The sequence below is a fragment of the Lactuca sativa genome, chromosome 6, assembly GCF_002870075.4.
Source record: "Lactuca sativa cultivar Salinas chromosome 6, Lsat_Salinas_v11, whole genome shotgun sequence".
Classification (NCBI taxonomy): domain Eukaryota; kingdom Viridiplantae; phylum Streptophyta; class Magnoliopsida; order Asterales; family Asteraceae; genus Lactuca; species Lactuca sativa.
In genome coordinates, this window is record NC_056628.2 from 130678543 (window position 1) to 130698236 (window position 19694).

General features: G+C 34.0%; 1 protein-coding gene across 2 annotated transcripts; it reads left to right on the plus strand.

Moving 5' to 3' along the window:
• The first annotated feature begins 5913 nt into the window (after positions 1-5913).
• Positions 5914-13860, plus strand: LOC111880470 (uncharacterized). 2 transcript variants are annotated; one of them, XM_023876904.3, is made up of 4 exons: positions 5914-6209; positions 8028-8166; positions 8252-8413; positions 12563-13860. In XM_023876904.3, exons 3-4 carry the CDS (start codon positions 8379-8381, stop codon positions 13650-13652), a joined length of 1125 nt encoding a protein of 374 aa, XP_023732672.1. In that variant the 5' UTR covers positions 5914-6209; positions 8028-8166; positions 8252-8378; the 3' UTR covers positions 13653-13860. The 2 variants fall into 2 exon arrangements, with proteins under 2 accessions (XP_023732672.1, XP_023732673.1); XM_023876905.3 differs by lacking the exons at positions 5914-6209; positions 8028-8166; positions 8252-8413 and adding an exon at positions 11465-12236.
• Positions 13861-19694: the final 5834 nt, after the last annotated feature.

Here is a 19694-nt window from a genome sequence, read left to right on the forward strand (position 1 = left end):
CCATGCATCCTGGTTCAGACAAGATGTATCTGGATCTCAAGAAACTGTATTAGTGGCCGAACATGAAAGACGAAATTGCTACCTATGTAGGCAAGTGTTTGACTTGCGCCAAAGTCAAGGTAGAGTACCAAAAGCCCTCGAGATTGCTACAACAGCCTGAAATACCCGAGTGGAAGTGGGAGCGGATAAACATGGATTTTATAACCAAGTTACCCAAGACAGCAGGTGGACTTGACACCACCTGGGTGATCGTAGACAGACTAACCAAATCCATGCACTTCCTACCAATAAAGGAAACGGACAAGCTGGAGAAACTAACTAGAACATACATCAGGGAGATTGTGCGACTGCATGGTGTACCGATATCCATTATCTCAGACAGAGATAGTAGATTGACCTCACGGTTCTGGCAATCGCTACAAAAATCTCTAGGAACGAGACTAGACATGAGTACCGCTTACCACCCACAAACCGACGGTCAGAGTGAGAGGACCATTCAAACCTTGGAAGATATGCTAAGAGCTTGTGAGATTGATTTTGGTAAGGCATGGGATACCCATTTACCACTGGTCGAGTTCTCGTACAATAGTAGCTATCACACTAGCATCAAAGTCGCTCCATTCGAAGCCCTCTATGGCTGCAAGTGCAGATCACCTCTGTGCTGGGCTGAAGTGGGTGACACATAACTAGCTAGTGGAAAAATACCTGACAGCACTCTTACAGGCTCGGAAATCATAAGATAAACGACCGAGAAGATTGTCCAAATCCGGGAACGACTGAAAGCTTCAAGAGACAGACAAAAGAGTTATGCGGACAAAAGACGGAAGCCCTTGGAATTTTAGGTTGGAGACCGGGTGCTATGGAAGGTCTCAAGCTGAAAGGGATTAATATGTTTTGGAAAACATGGGAAACTAAATCCAAGGTATATCGGACCATTCGAGATCCTTGCCAGGATGGGCCCGGTAGCTTACAAGCTTCAATTACCGCAGGAACTCAATAACGTACATCCTACCTTTCATGTGTCAAACTTAAAGAAGTGCTTGTCTGATGAGACCCTCGTTGTCTCTCTGGACGAAATCGAAATCAACGAGAGTCTCCACTTCGTAGAAGAGCTAGTAGAAATCATGGATATGGAAATTAAAAGAACAAAACAAAGTCGCATACCCATTGTGAAGGTCCGCTGGAATGCCAAGCGAGGGCCTGAATACACCTGGGAGCGCGAAGATCAGATGAAACAAAAATACCTGCATCTTTTCCCTAGTCCACAAATACTTATCTTAAAATAAATTTCGGGACGAAATTCTCTTTAACAAGGGGATGATGTGACAACCCGATATTTCAAGTCAATGTAATGACCTAAAAGTCAAGTATTGTAATCTACTTTTGGATTTAATAAAAATAGCGTAAAAAATGAAATGTTCAAAAGTCTCAATTGGGTTCAATAAAATGATAGATATCGTGTCAGGGTTTTCATAAATATAAAGAACACTCAAATCCGAGTTATAACGAACAAGTTATGACCAATCAAAGATCCGCGGCATAACCGGTAAAACGTTGTTAAGTGTAAAAATGCGAAATTTCAGTAAAATACTTTTTAGCCTTAGGTATCTAAACAAAATTCGTAGATTATGTCAAACCGTGAATGTGCATAAAAAGAACATCCAAATCTGACTTCGTATGAGGAAGTTATGATTTTTCTAAGTTTCAGAATAACAATTGACAGCAAAAAACTTGAAATAAAGATCGAGTGATTTTTAGCTGATGCAACCTAAACGAGAATTGAAGATATCGACAATAGTAGTACAACGGTAAAAAGACAGATGAAAACGGACGTTGCACGAAGAAGTTATGAATTTTTAATGGACTTTTCCTATCCCGGCCTGTTAAAAATATAATATTAAAAATAAAGTCAAACTTGCCAACGAAGTCTAAACGAGAGTTGTAGAGTATATTATCACCTATGCGTGGATATAAAGAACGTCAAAAATGGAGCTCGTACGCGAAAGTTACGGAATTTCAAAGATCGAGGCACAAACTACGAGGCTGGTCGGAAGGGAACGCCCTGCGTTCCTAAGGAACGCCCCGCCTTCACAAACTCAGAGCCAGTCCCATCGTCCATCAAGTCCAAAGTTTGTAAGCCATGAAGCACGAAGGAAAGCACCACGGTCCTCTAGGGAACTCCCCACGTTCGAGACCTCTTCCAGCACTATAAAAAGGATGCGAGGGCTCCACTTTTGATTGCTAATTTACCACATTCTCTCCCAAATTTGATACTTCTACCCTCTCGAGACTACCCCGACATCCCAGTTTCATATCCAAACTCTGACGAAAGTTCGAAGCCTCGAGATTTCTGAGAAATTGACTTCTTTCCTGTCGAAGTGCTGCCCAAGCAAAACATCGTTTTCATCAAATCGTCACTTCTACCAAGTGAATTCATACCCCTATACTTTCAAATCTTTACTATATTTTAGGGGGAAAGATGCAAGTGAAACGCAAGAAAAACTTATGTTAAAATGCAAATCTTTACATACAGTTTCTAATGCTTCATCTACATTTTGTGTATAAATGTTAAATAAGTAAAATAACGTTATTACAACTGTTATACTTTACATGCAAAGTTGGTAATACACCAAGGTTTTTCATTCTAATGGAACACACTTTTGAAAAACTATAATAGGTATAGTTTGCAAGATATTCATGATATTTTACATACTATAAACACTATAAAGAGGAAATACTTACATTTACATGAAAAAAATGGACTTTTCATATGTAAATCTATAGATACTAACTTTTGTGAGACATTCGAATTCAACGTACTTTTAAGAACGCATTTCAAGTCCTATATTATAAACCATAATCTCTTGTAGGGAGAGCATGATACTTGTGTATAGATCTATACGAGACTGATAATCCCGCACCTAAACTGTTAGCTACAATTAGATCGGCAAGTCTGGGGTGACAAACGTCATAACACTTCAACGCCGGAAGAACGTTGTTATAGACAGTCTGGGTCAATAGCAAGGTTATAAAACTCACATGGAGTATTAAAACATTTTGATTTACGGGGCCATCAAACGCCTTAGTCATTATATATACATGTATAAATCTACTTACACTATTTTAGGTATAGAAAATACTTATGCATTCCAGTTTTTGGAGCTTTTAATACTAACATACATTTATGGAAAATATTGGATATTCTAGAAACAAACTCAGTCGTTTCATACAAAAGGGCATACAATTCTTATACAAAAACACTTATGAACTCACAAACTTAATTGTTGACACTTTTTCAAAACTACTTGTATTTCTCAGGGATTCATTAATACAGGTAAACACCAGCTTTTGGGGAAGGGACGCTAAAACATTAGTTTCAAAACTTATTAAATCATCATATTGTAATTTATTTTTGAAACAATGTATCACATGCAACAATGTAACTTTTAAATTATATTTATGATGGTTGTGTTTGCTTTCTTTACTATTTATACTACTGTTATGATACTAGATGAAGTCATCCGCCGTTGAACGATTCCGTCGTTTTGGTTTGGGGGTGTGACACTACCTTTAAACCGAACTGGTTAATTAAGGTTAAAAATGTGATTAGGTTGTAACCATACTTGATTGACTAGAATAAAACATGACGTTCTTCAAACGTCGAAAATGCTATGACATTTGTCACCCATAGACCTGCAGGTTCCACTGTAGCTAGCAGCAAGGTGTGGGATGGTCAATCCCATATAGATCTATACACAAACTTACGCTCTCCCTCCAGGAGAATTTGGTTACAAAACGTGACATAGCAAGAATATTGCTATGCCATGAAGTAGTATCTCACATTTTAGTTATCTTGTTCTTGTTATAGAATGTAAGTTCCTTCTTGTTCTTGTAAGTGGATAGTATACTTTGTATTGAATAGTAATAGTATATATGTATTGACTCATATGTGTTTCTTTGTTCTAGAAAATAGCATGTATTCATCCTCTAAACCATACCTATTATAGTTACCAGTATATTTGATTGAACTGTTACTAAAAATACTCAATTGTCTAGTATGTGCAACTGAGTTAAGTATTTCCTTTGAGAATGGGGTTTAATATTCATGTATATATTCATCAGCAAGTATAACTATGAGTTAGCCGACAAGTATAACTATGAGTTAGCCGACAGTCGGACTAGTGATCCTACCCTCAACCTACAACCAAACAAGGAACAGGAGTTACGGTATTTAGCAATAGTCCTAAGTCCGTTAAAGCATACTTATACATAAATATATAGATGAATATGATTTTGATATAAACATAATTCTAAAATAGTTTAAAAGAGTTTTCTAAAATGATTTCGATAGCATTTAAGCATAAGAAATCCTTTTGTTTTTCACATGTAAATATTAACACAATTACATTGTGTTCAACTTGTATCCCCCCTAAAAGCATTTAAAACATTTAAAAAGGTTAATTGTAGGGTTATGAACTCACCTTATGTGAGTAAATTTGTTTGAAAGTTCAATATAGGATGATTGTTTCCACTAGATAGCTCCCGACACAAAACCAAGTCCTAAATAGCAATTTATACAATATATTGGCATGGAATTAGTGGATAGAACCTCTAAGGTATCAAGGAAACAACCTAGGATGTAAGAATTACTTACAAAGGAGGTGTTAGAACCGAAATCAAGAAGCTGTTGGGTGTTCACGGCCAACCCTTCAGTGTTCACGGCCGTAAGAGGTTTTCGGCCTCTGAAGATTCAAGGGTTTACGACCGTAAACCCAGAAATGAAGAACACTTGATTGAAGAAAAGATGAACTTTTGATGATCCACAACAAGATCTGAAGGTAAATTGGATGATCTTCGGTGGATAAATGAGAGAAAACCGGGTTTTCAGTTGAAGACTTTGAGAGAAAAGGGCTTGAGTTTTCGGCCAAAGGAGTAGAAGTGTGGATAAATGCAGTCAAACAAATATATAGGGGATAGTTTGTGGTCCGAAGGAGGGTTCACGACCACAAACCGAGGCGAGTTCACGGCCCAAAGGAGGATCACAACCGCAAACCGAAGGACTTTTACGGTTGCGAAGGCTCGTTTGCGGCTGCGAGGGTTTGCGGTCCTCGGACATGTTCTTGGCTCCTGGTTCCTTATAATTTACTTTCGTTTCTAGCAACCCTTCTATTTAAAGGCTTTTAAACCAAATTTAGATTTTTAAATCTACTTTAAATAAGATAGATCAAAATGAGAAGTTTGACTTTTATTGGATAAGTTTGACTTCCATTGAATAAAATTGACGTTTATAGGAATTGAAATTTCGAGTTGTCACAAGAGCCCCTAGCTGGGGTCGAGCTATATTAAAAATGCATCAGAAAATTGGGTTTTTCAGATAATTGACCATTGGTTTGACCCTTATCCAAATATCCATTTTTATGTCAGTTATTATGGTTTTTTTGACAGTTTAAAACTGTCATATGACAGTTTTCAGATAGATATCTTCAAATTGGTTTTGGTCTCATTTCTGGTACATACAAAAATATCATCAAACACTTTCTATTATTGTCTCTCTGAGTCTTATCCAGTTGAGGATTTGGAAGTACCACCAAAATACTTCGATTTGAAAGTGATAATCACGATTCTCAGATTTCCAAATACCATTAAACCCATTTTTTTAACACAGGAGATCCAGAGACGTGTGAAGAACAAGAGACATGATAGAGAAAGAGGGAATGAAGACGTGTTTTAGAGAGACAGGATTTTTTCAAAGTTGAATTATATATTATTAGTTAAATAAATTATTATGAATGATATATTTAATTTCGATTATAGACAAAATTATATTTTTGCAATTTAATAAAATGTTATAAAATCCCCGCCCATATTTATTGTTTATAAAGAGGTTATGCTACTTTGCGCCTTTTCCATACACTCTTTTATATCTTGCGCTTTAGTCACCGTCTTCTTCGCCTGAACATAATGTCCACTTGATCCACCCACGTAATCGACCTTCCTTCGTCCGTCTCTTTTTAGATTGACCCCCCTTTGCCGCTGTACTCTCTGGTCTCTTTCCATTTCCCGCTTCTTTCTATACACCTACCAGCTGTCCACTTCGATTGCTTTGGAAGCCACCACTGTAAGCAATTGCACGGACCGCTGCAATACGTTTCACCGGTTCTGTTCCCTTGGATTCCACGGCGCTAGCCAAGAAAAGCATCACCTTTCAGGTTAGTAACGTCCGCCTTTTGTTTCTGTTTCTCCCTTGTAAATGTTTTCTTCTCTTCTTAAAATGTTCTTTTCATTGGTCTCACATTGGAATCTCTACCCCGTTTGTTCTCTATATCATGCCTCACCAGTCAGTTTTCGTCTATTTGCATACATCGATTGATTGGAACTCTCTTTATTTGGTAGAAAAATGCACATTAGGTGTTTGATAAAATACATAAATGAAAATTTTATTTACGTCAGACCTAAAAAAGGCTAAAACCACCTATATGGATGCCTTGTTTCTTAGGTCCATAATATGGTTGAGACTCATCTTTTAACTCCGTGCAAACTTATAATTAAACATATGACCAAATTATAAGGTAATCTAGCAGCTCATATAGTTACGAACATTACAATAAAGATTACTCTTATGTCATTTTATATCTTTTAGCAAACTTTTTAGTTAGTTTTACCAAATGTTATTTTTTATCAGCTAGTTTTTTAGTATTCAACTAGTTTTTTATTTAACAGTTAGATTTTCAGCTAACATCTAGCTTTTTATTTAATAACTAGCTTTTCAACTAGTAAGCCAAACATAACATTAGCCTTCATAAAAATTAAAAATAATTTATTACTAAACTTCATCACATTTAACAAAATTTTACATGTAGACAAATTTACCTACAAGTTAATGAGACAACACTAGTACAAAAATAACCTATGATAACGGTTTTTTTTAAAAGTTGTAACGGTTTTGGTTATTTGCATCACTAAAGGTCATTAATCAAATTTCAGTAATGTTTTAGTCACATGTTAACTAATAGTTATCACACAATGTCACCAACACTTTAAAAACCGTCACCATTGCAAACTATTTTCACACATTTTGTCACTCTTTTACATAAAAAATATGACAAATACTAGCCAATAATCACTGCATCATGTTAATTGTAAGTACTCTATTATAACATTTTAAAAAAGCATGTCGCTATAAGTGTTTAATTATAAAAGTTTAGTTTAATATGTATGTCTAAAATTAATAATTATAAATATAAAAGAATAACAATATGTGACTGTAAGTATATTTTTATGACATATAAAAAAACACGTAGCTAAAAAAATTTTATAATTACGTTTTAATTTATATATGTATCTAAAAGTAAAAGTTAGTATCAATAAAAGAAAAAAAAACATATAACTAGAACTGTGTTACCGTAATAATGTTAAAAGTGAAACCAAAATTTGGAGATAGTTTAAATTTTTTGGTCTAAGTTTCAATTTCCCTCTTTATTAAAATTTCAACATTTTTTTTCCATAAAAGACTACAGCTAGTAAGCTTATTAAGACCACTATTGCATGTGACAAACAAGGTATTTGTAGTAAATTCAAACACTAAGGATAATATTATACCAAAACCTATACTATACACTTCCCTTTTATCGACAACCAACAAAATTGATAAATAAAACCATAGAGTGTTAATGTGATTTTTTTTAATGAAACAACTACCTCATTACTAGTGTCATACGTCAAAGACATACGACTCAAGAATATTTTTTTTTGGGATAATGACTTGAGAGAGTAACATATTTTTGCCTTTGGTCACATTTGGTCATTGAACTTTTTTTCGTGCTCTATTAACCCTTTAACTTGTTGAATTGTGCTAATGTTTCCCTTTCGATTGTTTTTTGCTGGTTTCAATGGATTTATTGATCCTACGTGTCAGTTTGATCCTACGTGGCATGTAGGGTTCTTGTTATTAAAGGAGGGGCGTTTGTTGTTCCTTTATTGTGTCCTAATACCCCGTTTCCCTAATACCCGATGGCTTCCTCCTACAGCTTCTCATCCTCCCTCAATCGATCAAGCAAGAAATCCACAGTGAATGATCCAGAAACTTGTGGTTATGGGTTCCCTGCACGTATTCTAACATCAACAACACCAAAGAATCCAGGGAGGCATTTCATGGTGTGCAATGAGGTAAGCAATTTCACTTGAATTTTCCCTCTTTTTTGATTCATTTATTCCAGATTTGAAATCTCCTTTTGAAATTTTTTTGTGGAAGGGTAAATGCAAATATTGGAAATGGTTGGATGTAGAGCTTGTACAGATGCCTCTAATGGAAGTTGTGGAGGGAATGAAAGCTGAATTAGTAGCCCTTACAACCCTCCAAAGAATTAGTTTTGACTGGAATGGAATCACAAAGTAGCATACATATAATAAAGAAGTAAGTGAATGTGGTGGTTGGATTCATTGAAATACTCCATTAATATTCGAAATTAAATACGTTTTTGTCTGCATACACAAAAGTAGTTTCTAGATAACACAAAAGATTCCTGCATAGACAAAAGAAGGGTCACCATGTGCCCATACACCTACTTGATAGTACAAGAGAAAAGCATAATAAAAAAACTACTACTTTGTCTTTACATCACAACTGCCTTACAAAAGATATTCCTACCTACCCACTACATACCCACCAAATTAATCAATAACTGAAGGGTTATCTGCATTGCTCCCAACCTCAGTTATCTGCCTCCTTAATGCTTGTTTGATGATCCGTTTAGAATATTTCCTCCTTCCACTTCTATTAACTGGGACCCTTCTTCTTGGCATGGGGACTGCAGGTGGTGGTGGAGGAGGTGGTTGGGCTGTAGGTGGTGGTGGTGGAGGTGGTTAGACTACAGGTGGTGGTGGAGGAGGTTGTTGGGCTATAGGTGGTGGTGGTGGAGGTGGTTGGGCTGCAGGTGGTGGTGGTGGAGGTGGTTAGGCTGTAGGTGGTGGTCCTTCATTGCCCCTGGATAAACTTGGGTTTGCTCCACTGTCCCTGGATGAACTTGGTACTGCAAACAAAAATTAAAATGTCAATTATTTGTTCAAATGATGTAATGTTTTTAAAAATATTCACCTGATGTATTGCTTTGATGGTTAGATGGACACTTTTTCTTGTTGTGACCTAGTTCCTTACAAATACCACACTTTATTAGGCTTCCCCTTCTTGAGACAGTTTGTCTACTTGGTCCAGTCAACTCTCGTTCAATTGCATCCCTCTTCCTTTTAACTGATGGCCTACTAGGTAATCTTCTTCTTTTGGGAGGCAAAGGCTTATGGTATGGAACATCTGGCCACATATCACTACTATTGAGAGGATTAATGCTATATTTGTAGCATTTTAGGTAAGCCTCAGTAGTGTATGATTGGGACACATATGTCTCTGCATCATGATTTAAGTAAGAGATTGCTGCCACTCCATGTAAGCATGGTATCCTTGTAAGTTGCCATATTCTACAGGCACACTTCTTTGCAATTAGATCCACTCCATATGCAACATCAGTGAATCTAACCTCATACTTTTGATAACCACAAGGAGTAACTCCCCACAATCTGTTTAAAGCAAAAAATATAAATCAATAACACATATAATTAACATAAGCATATTAAGTAAAAAACTTACCTCTATTTAACCTTCAAATCTTCTATACGCTTCCTAATAGTTGGACATATAAGCAAATCCCATTCCATTCCTTCAACTCTTTTAGTGTATATCCTTTCCATCACAAATAACCTAATCTCCTCCAGCATAGTGATTATAGGTCTCCTTCTAGCATGCCTAATAGCGGAATTGAAACTCTCACCGACCCCATTCTCCACTGCATCACAATCTCTTCCTTCTTAAAAGAATGCCTTAGACCAGGTAGTAGGATCTCTGCCTATAAGGTAATCATAAGCATGAGTATCAATAGATTTGATCTTCTCCATTACACCTCTGAACTTCTCCACAGTACTAGCCCTTACAGCCCTCCAAAATAAATTCATGTATTCTTGACCAGTAAACCTTTTATTAAAATTGGCCACAATGTGTCTAGCACATTGCCTATGTTCAGTTTCTGGACATCTTTCCTTAACTGCTTATAATAACCCCTACAAATCACAACATCATTATAAGTGAAAAAGCATAAAAAGGACCTAGTACTAACCTTATGTCCATCAGAAAGAAGGGTAATGCCTGCACCAAGACCACCATTAATGTCATCCATAAGCAAATCTATGAACCACTTCCATGTTTTTTTATTCTCAACACATACCACAGCCCATGCTAAAGGGTAGAGGTTGTTGTTTGCATCTCTCCCAACAGCTGAAAGAACTTCTCCTCTAACTATACCCTTTAAAAAGCAACCATCAAGCCCAATTACAGGTCTACACCCTTCTAACCAACCATCCCTTACAACTTTGAAACACACATAAAACTTGGAAAACAAAGTTGTGGAATCTGGCATGATGTCTACATCCAACCTCACAGTAGACCCATGATTTGACCTGATAATTTCCTCACCATATAATCACAATCTCCCATAATGTTTAATTAGACTTCCTTTAATCTCTTGTAATGCAAATTTCTTTGCATTTCTGCATTTCCCCACACTCACATTTATGTTGAATGTCATTGACACTTTAGCATTCATCTTCCTTGCACTCATTTTTGGGTTCTCTATAATTTGACTCATAAAATGTTTCCCTATCCATCTATAAGTTACGATTGACCTAAACTTAAACACCTTACAACAATTATATTCATTCACTAGAGATTTGATCTGAAAAGTCTTTTCTTTACTCATCTAGGAGGCCCATAGTCTGAAAGGGCAAGATGGTGACTTATTCTTTTTGCAACATTTCACTAACAATCTATCAGAGTCATTTTTTTCAAACCATAGATCATACCCACTAGCAACTGCATAATTGCTTAACATATGTTTAAGCTCAGTAGGGTTAGAAAATCGCATACCTATAATTGGTTTCATCTGATCCCATGGTTCTCTCTCATCATACACAGGGTACTGGGGTGACACGTATTCATCATCTTGATCTTCACTCTTTGTAGGTTCACAAAGGATGTTTAAAAATCTATCATGTGCAGTTTTGTTTGCTGGAAATGGATAGGTAGCATCATCTTCTTCATGATCAACAAAACATGAATCTTGTATAACTGAATCCTCATCTTCATCTAAGTCTTCATTTTCACTTTCACTTTCCTCAGCCTCAATCCAGTCGAAGATAGGTTTATTATGGTGATCCACATATACATTCATTCTCTTATCATTAGCATACGCCAAATCCAAAAATTCCTTATAATCACCCTCGTTCACCAGTGTATGAATTCCAAGACTTAAAGACTCTTGTGGAAGGCAGAAATAGATGTCTTTGCTTCTCGATTTGGTGAGCTTGTGAAGGAATTCCATGAATTGCTCATACCCAAACCCACTGAAGTCAACATCTCGCACTAATGCTTTGTCGGGATCAAAGTAAACTAAGGGATTGGGTGCAAACTGACCATTGTAGTGGAAATCCACTACAATGAAGTTCTGATCAGTAGGATTTGGAGATGATGCCATTCTACAAAACGATTGAAGGAGACGAATGATCGATAGAGAATTTTGTGCCCTAGTCGAGTTTAAGGACCAAATGAGACTTCGGGGTGAGGTTTAACGAGAAGGAGACGAAAAATCGGGGCCTACATGCCACCTCTTTCGCCATGTAAGATAAAAAGTACACGTAGGATCGATAAACCCTTTAAAACTGGCTAAACCCGGTCATAAAGGGAACATTAGTACAATTCAACAAGTTAAATGGTTAATAAAACACGAAATAAAGTTCAATGACCAAATGTCATCAAAGTCAAAAGTATGTTAGCCTCTCTCAAGTCATTATCCCTTTCTTTTTTTCTTAGTTTGCTCCACCTTTATGTCTTCCCCAGCCAAACAAGATTTCATTCCATAAGATATTATAAATAAAACTTTTATTTAGCACACAGAATTTAAAAAAAAATAATAATAATAATAAATAAGAACTTGATTTATATCTTCAGACTTTAATTGTTGCACATCTGCTCGTCATTAGTTCGCCGACCCTATTATCCAGATCGTTTTCTTGAAACAAACTTCTTCAATAAACTATTCGTATTACAAATTGCTGCTAACACTCTTCCAAATACGGAGTGATTATCGTTTGCTTTGGTCTCTAATTTTTTGAGGGTAGAGTGATTACAAATACAGGTATGCAATGTTTTTCAGTATTCTAAGTATCATTTCAGTTTCATGTCTTTTGCTTGTGTTGTTATGGTTCGGAGTTTGAAAAAAAAAAGATGATCATGATTGATATCAATATATTGTTAAATTTCCCTACGATTTGTTTGTTTAATTCTCTACTTAAAAATCGGATTTCACTTATCAATTAAAATGTTAGAATATGACCTTTTTCTGGCATGCACGCTAGTTGTTCGACAAAATGCCTGAACCAATTTTTTTTTTTTTTTTTTTCAAAATGAAAGCACACTTAGCCTGTAGAGTCTATGACTAACTGAAAGTATTATGTTTTGTAGGTTGACAATGATCGTTTTACCCAAAATCTATACTAGGAATACACGAATAGATCCTTCAATGTTAAGAACATTTAGACATTATCATTTCAACACAGATCAAACCCATAAAATCCCAAACCCGTTTCCTTCAACTCAAGGCATTGGTCGAAACATTGTAGCTGTTTTCTGGGACTTGGACAACAAGCCTCCAAAATCAGTATCCCCATTCGATGCTGCCATTAGGCTAAAAAAGGCAGCTGAATCATTAGGAATTGTTCGATACAAGATAGCTTATGCTAATCAAAGATCTTTCGATTACATCCCCCCTAAAGTTAAACTACATAGAAAAGATAGAAAAACATTAAATCAACTAGAAAACAAAGGCATTACAAAACCTATCGATCCATACATATGTCGTGTTTGTGGGAGAAAGTTTTACACTTACGAAAAACTTATAAACCATTTTAAACAAATCCACGAACGCGAACATGCAAAACGTGTGAGTCAAATCGAATCAAGTAAAGGAAGTCAAAGGGTCAAACTAGTGGGAAAGTATTCGATGAAAATGGAAAAGTATAGTAACGCTGCAAGAGATATTTTGACTCCAAAAGTTGGGTATGGATTGGGAGACGAGTTAAAGCGTGCCGGGTATTGGGTTAGAACTGTTTCGAATAAACCACAGGCTGCTGACGTGGCGTTGAGGGATCACATGGTGGATATGATGGATAGGAGACAGATGGAGTGTTTGGTGCTTGTGTCAGATGATTCAGACTTTGTGGAGGTTTTGAAGGAGGCGAGATTGAGATGTTTGAAAACGGTGGTTGTTGGTGATTGTAAAGGTGGGGTTCTTAAGAGGGTTTCTGATGCGTGTTTTTCGTGGGAGGAGATAATTATGGGAAAGGCAAAGAAGGAAGGGGTTTCGGTTGTGGGGAAGTGGAAAGATGGTGATATTTTGAAAAGGTTGGAGTGGAGATATAATCATGAAAGAGAGAGGAAATTGTATGATTCGGATGGGAGTGATTTAGTTGGTGGGGAAGATGATGGAGGTAAAGTGGATGAAAGTCGTGCTTGGTGGAAGCTTGAGTCGGATTCGGATGTTGCATCTTTGTGATTGTAGGGTATGAGTGTGTGATCCGTGAAATTAGTCATTAAAACTTGATACGTTGCTTTTTAAAGGGTTAAATGCAAGAAATAATCGTGTATTTTTGTTTATTTGTTTATTATAGCAACTTACTTTCGTTTTTCTCTATTATAGCATTGTACTTAAATTTTTTTAATAGGAAATTGTAATTGTGTGATTATTTTGGATTGGTGGTCAATTGTCTATGATCTTAAAGATGTAATATTATCTTTTACTTGTTTTGTATCTTGTGTGAATACTTTGATATATGTAATAAATGTTTGAATTTAAACTTTAAATTAGACAAAATTACAAAAATGGTCCCTGTGGTTTATCAAAAGTCACAAAGTCAGTCTCTGCTAATTTTTTTTGATGCAAATGGTCTTTGTGGTTTGCAAAACTTACACAAATGGCCCTTTTTACTAACTCTGTTAGTATTCAGCCGTTAGGGTAAGGGCATTTTCGTCTTTTTATGTATAAATGACCTAATTTTGTGAAAATAAATAGAACACTATTAAATGGCCAAAGCCTTAACCAATTCGGCTGCATGTATATTTGGTTTATACATACAAAAACTAATTTATATAATAAGTAGAAGGTTAAAACATAAGAATAAATAAATTACAAAACACATTTTTTATGTATTTTTTTTAATAAAACAAAATGTATTTCCGTATTATAAAAAAATTACAAACAATTTTTTATGCATTTTTATGTATTTATTTTACATAAAAATGTATTTTTTGTCTTTAAAAAATACAGTTTTTTTTTTCGTAATATATATATATATATATATATATATATATATATATATATATATATATATATATATATATATATATATATATATATATATATATATATATATATGAAAAGTGAATATACCCTTAAGGGTATATAAGCTTAGGTATCCAAACTCACCATATTACGTCGTTTTGTATCATATAATACATTCTAATTGTTCAATGTTCTGATAATTTAACTTCAAACTTGATTTACTTCCAAGATTATTATAAATTACACATAAATCTTCCTCTTACGTAATTTTTATTTTCAACTACAATATATATAGTCTAATAAGTGTTCGGCAAAAAGATATGATATAAGAGAAAGATATTAGTGAAATTTCAAAAATCTTGAAAGTTAAACAAGTTAAGTTGAAGTTTACACATTATAATAAATATATTAAACAAAACGACGTATTATAGTGTGTTTGGGTACCTAATCTTATATACCCTTAAGGGTATATTCACTTTTCCCATATATATATATATATATATATATATATATATATATATATATATATATATATATATATATATATATATGTCTTTAAAAATACGTTTTCATAAAATATATTTTTTATGTCTTTGAAATAATAATAAATAACACTACTCATGACATAAAAAAATGTATAAATTCTTTTGGATCGATAGTTCTAAAACCGGTGTTAATTATTATTATTATTTTACGAAATACATTTTTTTTATCCTTCGTAAAATATTTTTTATATCTTTAAAATATACGTTTTCGTATAACACTACTCATGACATAAAAAAATGTATAAATTCTTTTGGATCGATGGCTTTAAAACCGGTGTTAATTAATATTATTATTTCAAACACATAAAAAATGTATTTATTATACAAAGACGTATTTTTTAAAGACATAAAAAAATATTTTATGTGAACGTATTTTTTAAAGATATACAAAATATATATATTTTACGAAAACGTATTTTTTATACAAAATCGTATTTTTTAAAGATAAAAAATATATTTTTATGTAAAATAAATACATAAAAATGCATACAAATTGTTCGTAATTTTTTTTATAATACGAAAATACATTTTCTTCTATTTAAAAAAAATACGTAAAAAAATGTGTTTTGTAATTTATTTATTGCTTATGTTTTAACATTCTACTTATTATATAAATTAGTAATTGGAACGTATAAACCAAATATACATATAGCCCAACTGGTTAAGGCTTTGGTCATTTAATAGATGGAGGTCTCATGTTCGATCTCTCCTCCCATCCTTAAGTCATATAATTATTTGTTTTCAAACAAATTTCAAAAATGATCTCTGTGGTTTACCATATATCACAAATTTAGTCCCTTTATACTTGAAAAGACGAAAATGTCCTTTCCTTAACGGCTGAACACTAACGGTATTAGTAAAAAGGGTCATCTGTGAAAGTCTTGCAAACCACAAGGACCATTTGCTTAAAAAAAATTAACAAAGACCGACTTTGTGACTTTTGGTAAACCACAAGGACCATTTTTGTAATTTTGTCTTTAAATTATTAATGAAATTGTGATCTAACATTATGTACTCTTTATACCATAAAATGTTAATTATTTATTATTAAAAATTTAATTCTGACAAATTTCCTGAATGTTCCCTATAATTTCAAAAACTTGCACCTTAAAAGTAGTGTTGTCGATGATACACCATGATCCTTGTGGTTTCAAAATCAAGCACGATCCATCCTTATGTATCACTTGATTAAAAAAAAAATTAATTCAGACAGACCGGTTCGGATCTCATGAGAACTCAAAAAATAGTGAAGACTGCGAGAACAAATCTCGATCACCCATGTCGTCAAGGACACAAATATCAAACACAATCTTTGGTCGTGATGTAATTGCATGCTACTATCGTCCTTGGAACGTAATATAAACTCCAGAATACGATCATATGTTACAACTTACACACGTCCATATATCATTACTTGGTGCGTTTTTCTTTCATTTTTTTAATGTAGTTAAACTCGAAATTAGCTTTTATTATTATTATTTATGATTTTTATGTTTATTTTTGTATTATTGTTGTGTTTTTCTCGTTTTTGAATGATATTTTTATTATATTTTTATTATTAGTATATTTAATGATTTTAGTAAATCTTTAAAGTTTTTAAAGATTTTTTTTAATTTTATTTTTTGAAGTATTAGTCGGTTCAAATTTTGAAGTTCGACAATAATAAACCTTTTGATTCTTAAGAGAACGAGAATCATTATATTCTTGGATCATATTATTTTATTATTTTATGTCATAATATTTTTTTTGGATCATATCATTTTGAATCATTAAAGATTTTTTATCATAATATATTTAATTAAATTAATATGTTGTTCATAACAAATTTTGAATCATTACATTTTTGAATTATTTAACTTTAATGCATAAAAATATGATTCATAATCATAATAAATTGAGCATTATAACCATGTTGAGTTACAATCATATTTCAAAATAATGTGTGATAGTTAAACAATCATATTCTTTTTTAAAATTTCATGCCAAAAGTTCAAAATATTTGATATATAACAAACATTTAAAACCATTTTTATTAGTAGAATGAAATTTTCATGTCTTATTTTTCTAATAAAAACTTAAATTCATTAAAAAAAATGTGGTACCCTTAAAAATGATACTTCATTAAAAAAACGCGTTGTAATTTATTTGAATTCAAAATGCTATAAACTTAAATTTCATGGTGGATCTGGTTATAACCGTTTGTTTTGATGATTTACATTATATAACTCTAACTCCACATGTAAATAGAAAACCACTGATTGACTTGAAATTTTATATGTGAGATATGTAATTTGCATTGCTATACGTTTCTATCACAATACTCTTGTAATACTCTTCAAATTTTTATCACTCTGATAATGATATATCTGCTTAATATGCTTATTGAAAAAACTACGATGGTTCTAATATAATTTAGAAGGTACATCGAACTACCAATAACTCTTGCATATTCTACTTGTGTAACTCCTTCACATCTGTATTTACTCATGTGATGATTTATATCAACTGGTGTTTTAGCTACATTAGAATCACTAAAGCTTAACTTCAAAAAAACTTTTTCCTCATAATAAGTTTGACTTAATGTAAGTCCATTTGGGGTCATTATGATCTTATGGGGGACCCTACCATCCAAATAGACAAATTCGAATAGAAATGCCCATATACTTAATTTCAAATACATTATATATCCATAAAGAAAACAAGATCATATTGGACAATTCTAGCGATCTAAAGCATGCCTAGTAAAATCCATAAATTTTGGTGTAACACCCATGTTTCCAGTATGTTTTTTGATTAATTAAGTTTGAAAATTTTATGTTTTTAGGATTTTCTATAGGTAGTGTTGCGACTACTTGAGGGGCGTGACGCGATAAAGTAGCAAGGCTACCCTTAATGAAGATCGCAGACCTATAAGATAGATAGGCCAAACCCTAAAGGCCTTGGGATTTGGGCCTATTTAAGGACATAATTTCATAGGTTTTGTCATTTTCACCCTCGAACTCCAGAAAATATTTTCTAACCCAAACCCTAGCCTCTTTTGGTGCTTTATTTTCTTATTGCTTCCTTTCTGTCATTTTGAAGAAGAAGAGTACATTTTAGTGTTGAAGGAAGCAAGCTACTGAAGTTTTCTACCTTCTTTTTGCCTCTCATAGCTTTGTAAATCTCCAAAATCCAACGTTAATGGTTTTTACATGCTAGGTCTAGGTTATTGGTGGCTTATAGTATTTTTGGTCCCATAATCTTAGTGATATTAGAGTTTAAGGAAATCCAGAGCTTAATGATGATACTTAGATGCTTCTAGAACTTTGATGTTGGATAAAAAAAAAAGGTGTTTATGTGCTTTCTTTGAGCCATGCACTTGGATTTGGCACTTTTATTGAGTTTTTAGACTTAGGGTTTTGGTTTGTGAGTGATTAAGCCTTGGTTATGGATAAAATTGGAAACTTTATCCAATAATTCCTTTATAAGGTTCAGATCCGGAAAATTAGACCTCTATACTAAAGGGATTAAGTCCTTAAGGAGAAGGTTGTTCAGACAACTTGCACGACACGACTGGTTTGCGGCTCGTGACACGACCAGTTTAGGGTTCTCGGCACGATCTTTTTGTAGATTTGTAGGGGTTTTAATACATCAATACACATTAGATAAGCACAAAAAAATAAGAAGACAAGCCATATGTGCACATGCACCCTAGGATCTAAGTTTTACTATAACAACCTACTTTGAAATTAAACTAAAGAAAGGTAAGAACACTAACCTCTTGATATTTTGATTAAGACCATTTGATTAACAATCTCTCAAAGTGTAATATCCCAAATTTATGACCAAAAAATTGATTTTTTATAATTACATAATTATAAAAACTAGTAGTCATAATCAAAACCAATATCTCAATAACAAATATATGAATAACGAAAACATGCCATAAGAAAACAACATCAAAGTACAACTCCAAAAGATCTCATGTGTGGAAAATCATAGTGTGATGCGATGCGATCATGCCGGCTCCTTTCCTTTCGAAGTAGAAGTACCTGAAACTAAAACTCAAAACCGTAAGCACGAAGCTTAGTGAGTTCTCCCATCATACCACATACCATACAATTAACATACTGCCTAACATATCCGGGTGCTGGCCTACCCCTTCGGTCTCTTTCAATCGGATACTACCGAGCATATATGGGTGCCGGCCTACCCATTCGGTCTCTTTCAACCGGATACCGCCTAGAATATCTGGGTGCTGGCCTACCCCTTCAGTATCTTTTAACTGGTTACTGCTTAACATATATGGGTCTTGGCCTACCCTTGCGGTCTCTTTCAACCGATTACGAGGTCTATATCACCCCTACCACTACCACATAATATCCTAGCATATAAGTACATAAATCACATACTGCCTAGCATATCTGGGTGCTGGCCTACCCATTCGATCTCTTTCGATCGGTTATGGGGTTTACTTCATCTCTACCACTACCCCGTAATAACATAGCAAACAAGCACATAAATCTCAATAGATAATGGCATACCAAACAATTATCATAAACACAATCATCTCTACTATAATCAACTACTAGTGGGCTGACATAGATGCCTTCGACACACCTATACCAGGATGGTAACTCACCTCGAAAACTGGAAGTATCCGAACAGTCCCCGGCTCAGAATATCAACCCAACTCAATCCTCTACACATAAAAGATTTCCTTAAGTACCTC